The 10919-nt window shown below is 39.2% G+C and overlaps 1 protein-coding gene across 1 annotated transcript in view; it reads right to left on the bottom strand.

Moving 5' to 3' along the window:
• Positions 1 to 2897: 2897 nt before the first annotated feature.
• Positions 2898 to 10919, bottom strand: part of LOC139700944 (leucine-rich repeat-containing protein 15-like) — a 35782-nt gene continuing 27760 nt past the window's right edge. Inside the window, exons 9-10 of the mRNA XM_071599445.1 lie at positions 5377 to 5525; positions 2898 to 3643 (exon numbers count right to left, since the gene is read on the bottom strand). Of these exons, the coding sequence (XP_071455546.1) occupies positions 3579 to 3643; positions 5377 to 5525 (214 nt within the window). The 3' untranslated portion in view covers positions 2898 to 3578. The remainder of the gene's footprint in view (positions 3644 to 5376; positions 5526 to 10919) is intronic.

Raw genomic sequence — 10919 nt, 5'->3', positions numbered from 1 at the left:
TTATGTAAGTTTTGTTGACTTAAATCCAGTGTCAAGTGAAAGACAGCCGTTGCAAATGGAAACATGTTTAGTTCATCTACGTCTTCTTGTGATGACAAAAAAACGCTTTTCTTGAAGGTGCTTCTTCACACTGGAGAATAGGAAAAAGCCACATGGGTCTAGGCAAAAACTGTAGAAGGAATAAGAACACACTTTACATGGTTTATATAAAAAGTATCGGGAAAATTTTCGGAAAAATGGATTTATTTCAGATATTGCTACAATGCTTCTGAATTCTTCTAATTACATCCCTTGAGCGTCGACACTTTTTCCAGCGGCTTTTCCACGACCCAAAAATCCCTGGTAGGAGGATTCTGGAAGGTCCTTAAGGGTACACGAGCAAGCTTCTTTGACGGCAATTATGGTCCGATGGTTGTTTGTTTTGAGAGAGGATTTCACTTTTATAGGGAATAGGAAATACGTAGCCAGTAGATGCCAAGACGGGAATGCAAGGGGGTTGGGGAATCTCCACGATGCCGCTGCAGAAGGTCTTCGCAAGCAGACACTCGACTCCGCTCTTGGTCGTCCGTCAAGACCTTCAGGACGAGTTTAGCGCAGATCTTTCGCATCGCTGAATTTCCGGTGATAATAGTGAGCACTGTCAATGCCAATAAAATTTTCGATCAGGCGTTAACTCAACCGATTATCTGAATTTAGCACATGATGCACACGTCAGGAAAGAATTGCTACCGACACTTTTTCATACAAACCTTGTACATTGTTTATCGCGAGTTATCCAGCTGTTACATTCGCTACCTTCATCCCTTCATTTTTGTGTTGTCACGTCCAGCATGTTGCTTTTAAATGTGACTTTTTGCGTTTGATATGGCCTTGGAGAATTTTCGCTACACGCCTATCGTATGATCCATGAACAGTCTTGTGTACTTGGCACGATACTGGACACCATTCGCCGATTATCGAAAAGTGATACTTCCATAAATTTCCCACCCCTTTGGCTTTTTTTATTACTGATGATTCCGACGATTACCAGGCAGCGTTTTTGTTTCCACTCAGGATAAAAATAATCAATTGAAATTTAATCTGGAGTAATGACATTAGAAAGAAATTACTCAGGTCCCTTTTACAGGGGTCAATAGGAGCAACGCGGGGAATTCAATTGCATTACTTTTGGAATACACCCTGTACATTAGTTTTAACTTCTAACAAGCCTAAATGGCGACGTTTTGTTTTTCGCCCATGAGCAGTCTCGGAAACCACCGCGCACAAACAAGTCTCTTATGTGCAATTTTCGTTTTGTACCCCACTGATGTCCTTTGGCCGAGTCTTAGGAAGTGTTAGGACACCATGGATGAAAATATATGAAAACTAGCCTTTAATGAGAAGATTGACATTCATTTTTGGCATTGCCACCCTTTTCCTTGTGAATGTGAGCTCTACTAGAGGAAAACGAATTTTTTAATATATCGGTTTCACAGTACATCCCTCAAAATTTTTCATTTATGCTCCACCACTTGATAAAGTGTGGAGCTAGATTTGGCCATCGATATGTTGAGTAAAATCTATGTGTAAAAATCGTGAATGATGTGTCTTTAACGGGTATAATTGAACGTCAAGTATTTATGTTTACGATGGCTCCCATCAAGCAGTTTGTTTAGTAGTAATATGACGATTTTTGTTCTTCAATGAATTTTTTTTATACTGTGCAGCTTTCATCGCATTGCTTTTCTCAGAGGCATCACTACGGGCATGTATTCACGGATAAATGAAGAAACGATGAAAAATCGACAATTTGACATGATGTGTAAAATGATGAGATTGATAAGTATAGCTTTGTAATTGATTTAATCTAACGCTCGACCTTCAAGTCTCTCCAGGAGCTCAAGTCACCCTTCGTTCCTTTCAGAAACCTTTCCCCTTGATCACCTTCTTATACTAAGTGACGCGAATACTCTAGAAGCCCTGTTTCTTCCTTGATAACAATCGCGAAATTGACTCATTAGTTTATAATTCAAGAGACAACTTCGAAGAAACTGCGGGGGATGCCCCAAAATTTCGGCATTTAAAAGAACACCTCGGTAGTTTAACTGGATAAAGCAGTTGACCGGACAACAAACTATCTGGGTTCGCATCCCAGTCAAGGCGAATGATTTTTTTTAACTACTTGAAATTGTTTCACTGTTTAATCCAAAGATCGGTGATTGTCCTATTCACCTCTCTCAGTACCTCCCAAAGGCGATAATCGATTCCATGATAGTTCCTATCCCTCTAGATAGATCACAATTCTTATGGCGCCCACATATTGCCTGTGTTTGTTGCCATGATATTTTGCCACTTAGATATTTCTGTTCAATTTTGTCTATTGTACTTCTTACAAATCTATTTCTCTTTGATCTCTCCGATTGATCCGCTTCCGCTTATCTATGTGATTTCCCCTTTTACCTTTCTTTATAATATCTAATTTCCCCCTTATTTTATGCATTAAATCCTCGTCAATGCATCCAATCTTCGTCTTCTTTGAGTTATTAAAAACTGTTCTGATAAAATGGGGTATTGATGCTGCAAATAGCCCGTTGTTGGCCATGTATTCTCTCATGATGTCAGTTATATCGTACCGAAGATGGTCAGAAGTCTATAGACGATATACCCTCTTTAAAAAAGAACCCTCTTCAGTAATTACATCTCATTCCGGACTAACAATTCGATTAATTAAGAACATGGCTCTTAAGTTGTTTAGTATTTGTTTTTCTTTGCATTGGATAGAGAAATCATCCACATCTGACGTTTCCCACCCTATAATTACCGTATGAAACCAATGATGCAGGGGTAGTTTTCACAATTTTCACATTTTTCAAACAACTATGATCAAAATAATCCCACAAATGTTGAAAATGAACATGTAATTGATTTTGTTTTATTTTTTCTTCAATAAATAATTTGAAATTACAATATTATGTCATTAATTAGTTTGAAATTAAAAATTTTATTTCTGTGCTGTAAATGTTCCCAATTGGCAAGAGCTTTTAGGAATGAATTGGCAATCTAAGAACTCTGCCGTTTGCATTTCTAATGCCACGCTATTTTAAGGAAAACACGCCTTCTACCGTAGTCTTAGCTTATGCTTGGTTATTATTACATTCCTTCACCTCAAAATAAGCAAGAGAATGCCTTATTGGTTTTAAAATATACTAGCGAATGACCTAGATATCAGATAATCGCCTCACCATGTTACTGGTTTAATTTAGAGAGTGAGATTGACTCTTGTGAACACTGTGCATTCTTGCATATGAGGTGGACAGGGTAATTGTATTTTTGAGATTATAAATAGATTGCTAAACCCCCATAGCCCTGCTATAGGCTCTTTTCGCTGTCCATGTGCGAGAAAATTCGTCACCATCATGTATGTGACGAGGATTCGGCATCGATTTCAAGATGGTCGTGTGTGTCGGATTCATTATGTCATCCAATCCTTGGAAGTTGATTTTTCTGCAGCTTCTTGAGGTTCCTTGACCCATTCTCGCTTTCGACTCTGTTAAGAGTTTTTTCTCTCCATTATCGTTGAGGTAGAAGTCCCCTTTGCATCACTCTTTTCTTTCTTCATCTTCAGTTCCATCGGGCTTGATCATGTTCTTCGCGGCCACAGGCACTGGAAAGAATCGAACGCGAAATAAATTTTAAAAGTACATTCCTTCGTTAAAAATATAATCCCACTTTTTGCTCAAAGGAAAGATCAGTGTATTTTACTTATTGGCAGAGTCTGGGAGATTCAATGAGCGATAAACTAGTGCATTAAGGTAGACTGTGTGATAATAACAAAAATAATGAACTAAGAACAAGGAAACCTATTCTCGAGTCTGTTTCATTGTAATGGGGTTATGACGGTTTCAAGATCGAGAATCTCACTTCAGGCATCCTGTTCCTAGAATCCCCACAGAACTCAGCAGAATGAGTGTCAAACTTTAACGCGAAAGGAAGAGATCGAAGTTGTTTCACACAAGAAGACACTTCATATGCGACCGGTTTCCATTCGCAGAGTTTCGCCTTCCGTCAATTAAAGTGCATATTGTGAAACAACCTCCCACGTATTCTCCTTTTTACAGCTTATGCAAGTTCCAACTAGCATGATCGGTAGTTGTAAATTCTGCTTACACTGCTTCTGTACCTTTTTCAAACAATTATTAACTGAATAAATCATAGTCGTTTTGGTATTGCCCCTCCCCTAGGATCAAGGAGCACCAATATAATAATTCATATGCCATCTTTAAATGCAATACTACTGACTGTGACGCGCTATATTGCATGTATTTGTACAAATATTTTCCTCATTCCTTTAATGTCAATAACTTTATGTGTTACGTGCAAACGGCGTTTGGACTGCTAATTTACACAGTGTTTGAATGGAGGTTTTGGAGGATACCCGAACTTAAAAAACGAAAAATTTATTCAAGAATAATTAACACGAATAATGGTATTCCACATTCCACCATAACATATCATGGTGCATGGGTATCCAATTTTTCTCACAGTTAAGTCACGGACTATACTGTTTTCAAGTTGTAACTTTTAATAACCATTTAATTGAATGCGTGTCAAAATTTTTCATAAATTTCCTAAAACTGATAAAACTCCTGAGCTCAAAACATGTTCGTGAGCCAATTTAAGATATATGATAAAAAAATCAACTTATCATCAAGAGTAACCAAATTTATTAAAGGTCAGGAGAAGTTTCATTAGATAATTGTATTCGTGCTTAATCGAGGCTGTTTTGAATTAAAGTGTGCCTTGCGTCAATCTTTTGCCCTCACTCTTCAATTGGGGTCTAATATTTTTTTTATAACGCGGCAGAATGTTAGTGATTTCTTATTAATCGACTGGAATACAAACATTTTTCGCGCAATGGATCAAATAATTAATTAAATAACGGGATACAATTTTTAAATATCTAATTATATATTCATCAACTTTCTTTGTTTTTTTATTTCATGTTTATTTCCGCTCGTTTTACTAGGTGGAATATCTCTGAAATTTCGACCGTTCGTGCCTACGCAGGGAGAGAAAGAGAGGGAGACTAAAAGGTGAAATATGCATCACTGCACGGTTAGCGTTGGCGTGCCGTTGCACTTTCTCCGTCATTGCTTATCAAAAGAGGGAGAAGGTCTCGGCTTTCGGGATTGCAATTCGACATGAGAAGAGACTCTTGACTTCTCAAGGTTTAAAGGGGAGAGGGATATATGTTCGGCGGCATTAAAAAAATGAGCAACAATAAACTGACGCCATCCGTTAAAAGGCCACGTCTTGCGGCAGTTGAATTACGATATTGCACCTTCAATCCCAGATGCAATTACGGCTATGCATTTATAAAACGAGCAAACGACTGACCCCGTGGCTGCAGACTGACAAGGCTCGCCCACTGACCCTCGCAGAGGTCGTCGAATGTCATCTCTTCCACCCGGTGACCTCCCAAGTCACCTGGTCCTCGACAAGTCGCCGGGGAGTCCCAAACCTTTCTCTTATTCTCCCGCAGCCACCTGTAAAAGGATTTGAATTAAAGTTCAGCGCATACATACGATTATCTTCACGCCCGCGGACAGCGGAGGCACACAAACGCCTCCGACAACACTTGATCCACGGAATTGGCGCACTTGCTGTTTCATAAAGTCATTCCCGATACCTCTCTTTGTAATCGAGAACATTATTAAGTTTTGTGTTTCCCAGGGTGTGCAATTATTGAGGTGTCATTGGAGTCATAACGTTACGGATCGAAAGAAGAGCTCATAATGTCCGGAAATCAGTCTTTCATCCGTGGGAAGATGGTGAGTTTTTCCGCTGCGGGTATAAACACGTATAAATACTTTGACTTACATGGACCTTTATGAAAGTAATGCGCATGATTTTACTGTGGCATGACTAGCCATGGCAGCGCGGTAAAATTTATCAATAAATGTGGTGGGGGCTCTGCCCTTCCAACACAGCCGAATGCCAGTTTGCTCCGAGCAGTTTGAGTGGAAATTCGTGTCTCCGCGTGAACTGTGTTTTTCGACTTTGTAACACGGCGCGATGGCATGATCGCTTGAACAGCGATACGCCATCAAGTTTTGCGTACAGCTCGGAAGGAATGCAACTGAAATATTCCAGATGCTTGAAGAGGCCTTCAAGGACAACTGCAGTTCAAGGTCACAGTCCTGGAGGTGGCACAAGGCGTTCAAGGAGGGCTGGGTGGAGGTCGCCGAGGAACCCCATTCTGGACGCCCAACAACGGCCAGAACTGACGGCAACGTGAATCGTGTGCATGAAGTTTTGTGTTCCGACCGTCCATTGAGCCTCCAGCAAATTGCTGACGACGTAAACATGTCCACATTTGTGGTACATTGGTCAATGACCGAGGATCTGGAAATGCGTAAGGTCTGCGCGAAGCTTGTGCCGAAATTGTTGCCACACGTCCTTCTTCATTGTTACCGACTTCCCGGCACGGAGCACCACGGGTGGTCCCCCAGCCTCCTTACAGTCCCGACTTGGCTCCGTGCGACTTTTTTTTGTTTCCTCAACTGAAGAGAGAGCTGAAAGGAAAGCATTGGGAGACCGCGGCAAATATCCAAAAGCATGCTATCCTACAACATTCCTGAGAGACAATCCCGTCGAGAAATTGCAGGACTGGCAGACACGTCTCCGCAAGTGTATTGATGCAGGGAGGAGAGAGTATTTTGGAGAATTTTAAGCATTTGTACAAGTACGATCAATGCATCAATGCATTTTTCCCAGAGAAATTAATTAAATCATGCGCAATACTTCCATAATTGACCATGTATTTACTCCCTTAGGCACCGTCTATCTCTCCTCAGGATTAAACCTACCCACGCAGCACGATATCTGTATTTATTTTCAACATTACCACGTACATCCATAATAGGTACGATTACGGAAACTTTAATACGGAGCATGGTTTTATGTCTCTGAAAGTTCGTTGATCAAGCATGACTATAAGTGTGTATTGGAGGCTTTCGAGATGTGGGCGTGGAGAATAATGGAGAAAATAAAAATGACTGAAAGGAAAACAAACGAAGTTTTAAACACGGTAAGGGAAGCAAACGGTTATTGCGAGACATTCAATTTAGGCAGGGCAAGGGGACTCTGAAGATAATCAGATTGAATTAGATGACGGAAGACGGTGATATAGGGGGGAGAATGCTGGGGAAGCGAGGGCGAGGGAGGAAAAGAATTGGCGTTTTGGATTAAAGCAAGGGAGTTAGAAAGTATGCAGAGCTAAAGAATGAGTTATTGTAATATGAAGTATAGGCTCTTATGATATTTTGATTAATTGGTACAAATAAGTTGGTACTGAAGAGTAGAGTAGTGTGTATCTGATGTTATCAAAAACGATCCTAATCCAGTAAATTACTGCTACTAATAATTAAAATATGATTAACCGTTAAGAAGCTGATGAATTTCTTCCATTTTTTAAAGATTTAAAAGTAGAAATTTCGAGGCGGGAGTAATTGATGACCGAGATTCTGATTCAAGACAGAGATTAGTGAAGACATACCTGTATTATCGTGTGGCCCGGCAATTTAGCCCGTGTGAAAAGTGAAAGTGGAGAGATAAAAGAATTTTGAGTTATGGAGTAAATTAGGTAATTGTATAGGAAAAGGCGTTCAGAATTATTTCATAAACTCACTAGTATGTGTTCATGAATGCTTCCAAACTATGTGGACAGACTAAGTGATGATTTTTGAAATTTAGTCACCAGAGAAATTTCCATTATCAATGAAGTGCAAAATAAAATTAATATTTTCATAGTTACCAATCCCAATTTCCATGTAATAGCATAGGAGGAAGGGACGATTCTTCTTACATGGACGATTCTTCTGTGAACCATTGAGGCAAACGGGTATTGACTTTTCGGACACCGATTCAGTGTGTAATATCCAAATATGGGAGGTACTGTTAGGGTTTCTCCTTAAAATACGTATGGCTATTGGTGATCAGGGAGGACTAGCATTTCATAGCCCTTCCTTTCAGGGGGATAATAGAATGGATGGTTCGGAAACTCAGGTGGCTCAGGGGGAAACTCAGTTACGTATTATATTATTGTATTATTTCAGTTATATCTTGGGGTAAAAAAATTTAATTAGCCTTGATAATCAAAGAATGCATTGTTCAAAAACTCATTAAAATCTCTTCAAAACTATTTAAGGACTCACGAAACTCTTTGAATATTTTCCAACTGTTTGGTTCAATTTGGGTGATGTATGGTAATACCATTAAATTTTTAAAGAACAAGTCATCAATAATGGTATCAAATTATCTATGTGAAAACTCGTCTATAAAGCGATTATTAATGATCCTGGTGAAAAACATTTTCGTAAAAGCTTAACAACTTTTTTCTTCTTTTTTTAGAAAAAAGTTACCTGTTTAAAAATAAATATTAGCGTCAATAATTACGTAACATGAAGGGACATTGGTGGGGAGGAGATATATTTGGAATCCTTGCAAAGAGGTGGGATTCATAAACAAGCCGAAAATAAACGAGTAATTTAAAGACGACCTTCTTACACTGATCGGTATACAGTATTTGCGATCCAGTGATATTAGTGAGGTAGACACCAGTTCCTTCTCTCAAAAAGCAATCAGCTGACTTTGCTGAATACAAGGGGGTATGATCAACTTTCAATTATTACAAAAAATAATCGAGGTAGAAACTTAATTTTATTTGCTATTCTTAAGACCTCTCTGCATAGTCACCATTCAGAGTTACACATATCACGCAGCACTTATTGACTTATCGAAGACAGTAAATTATAGAACTCAGCACATTGCGTTGATAGCCATTGTTCTATCTCTTGAATGGCAACGTAACCAGTGTTTTCGAATATCCCACCCCTCGAAATGGTTTTTTTGAGTTCTTAAAATAAGAAATCGCAGAAGTGACTCCAAGGTCAAGGAACGTTCTTACCACGCTCTTGTAAGGCCTCATTTAGAATATGCATGCGGCGTATGGGATACGAGTGAAAAAGGTCACATTCGAGAAAATGAGAAGATTCAACGCTGGCAGCCCGTTTCGTTAAAAACTCTTACGATAAAGCGAAAAGCGTCACTGAAATGCTTATGGAGTTGGGGTGGGAATTATCAGAAGAGAGACGATGCAATGCAAGATTGAAATTAATAAATAAATTCAGATCCGCATATTTCAGCACCGAGGTCTCGCAAATTATTCGTACTCCTACATACGAGTACATTGGTCGCTTGGATCATGCATGTAAAATTCGGGAAATAGATACCAGAACTATCAGACTCAAGGACTCCTTCCCACGGAAAATAAGGGAAAGCAACTGCATGGTTATAGATAGCAAAAATTCCACTTGCCACCTTCAGCGTCTAGGGAATAGTTAGTTCTACTCAATTGCAAGCACTTTCGCTGGCCTCGTGTGTTTTGCTATCAAAACCCTTCTGCATGACCTCATTAGAATGCGTTTAAATAATATTGTCTTCTTTACAGTATTGTTTCTTCTGCCTTGTATCTCTTTAAGATTTCCCTTCCATCCGTGGGGGACCCTCTCGCTACCTGCAGTGTTGGGTCACATTCCCCGCCTGTCCTTGGGGAAGAGACTGTTTTATGTTGCATGTCCATTTGGTAGCGGGATTTCGCCTTCTTACTTTTCTAATTGCAGCTTATTGGATAAATTTCCTACTGTATCCTAAGGTGCCATTATTTGTAGGATAATACTATATGTATTTGCATGCGTGTAGAATGAAAGGATTTTTGTATGAATATATATGCCTCTGTGGGTATAGTTATACATGTATGTGCTGATTTTGCATGTGGTATTGATCCTTTTTACGGGTGGCGACCTAACAGTCCCCGCCACACGCCCTTGCGGCGGATTGAGGGATATTATGTATATGAAGAAAAAGTCGCTTGGGGCGATATCGGGATAATAGGGTAATTGTGGCAAAATTTCAAATTCATAGCGTAGTAGTGGTAGCTTTAGGGGAGGTGACCGACAGCTGAGGTCATTTACGCCATTAGGGATCGATGGCAAAGGAGAAAGAGAGGAGAGAAATTCGGCGTCGGCATTAGCCTACTCTTAACGAAAGGCTCCAAGGGGTCCATCGTTCAACGTCCCATCCGAGGGACGGCGTACTCATTTTAAGCGATTTTAAAGCCACTTAGTACTCAGATTAAATAGCTAAAGAGAATACCTGTTTATATTAATTGAATGTGCTTCATTTAAAGCTACATACAAACATAAAAATTATGATCGTATTAATGGGTCACCACAGAGAGTGATCGCTTGACGCCTATTGCGTCATTCAAATTTGAGGAAGTTGAAGAAAGTATCTGCCCGAAAGTTCAAAGTTAAAGGAAACTTTGGTCAAAAATTACAGAATTTGTTGATATGAAGTGATTGAACATATTTTACCTCAGTAAACACAGTCATAATTTCTATTTTATTATAACCTTGATGAAGAATATGGTAGAGGATAGGACATTAGAAAAACGAGTTAGTGGAAGAAAAATGACAGGCATGCTGGACTGAATGAAGGAAGTTTGAAAATATTAGGACTTAGATATTAGGAGGATTAATACTCCATCTTAAGAAATAACATTGCTTCCATAATACTGCTATATACAATTTGCACTAATTTAGTACACAGTTTGTTATCAATTAAAAATAGATTAGCACATTATAGTAGAATAAAAATACACGTGTAATAAGAGTGGATCCTTTTGTGGGAAGAAGGGGATGGTTGGTGGGATTGGTTTGATAGATGCTGAATGAATCATAGTGTTTTTGGTGGATGGGCATCCTGTTATGTGGGTCGACCAGTTGAGAAAAACTGCGAATAAAAGTAGAGAAAATAATTCTTCTGGATCTCTGGAAAGAAGAAGAAAAATTCATTTAATTGTTCTTGTCTTGTGGGAC

The sequence above is a fragment of the Hetaerina americana genome, unplaced genomic scaffold, assembly GCF_022747635.1.
Source record: "Hetaerina americana unplaced genomic scaffold, ioHetAmer1.1.p SCAF_11, whole genome shotgun sequence".
Classification (NCBI taxonomy): domain Eukaryota; kingdom Metazoa; phylum Arthropoda; class Insecta; order Odonata; family Calopterygidae; genus Hetaerina; species Hetaerina americana.
The sequence above is the reverse complement of the archived record's forward strand: the minus strand, read 5'-3'. Positions and strand labels throughout refer to the sequence as shown.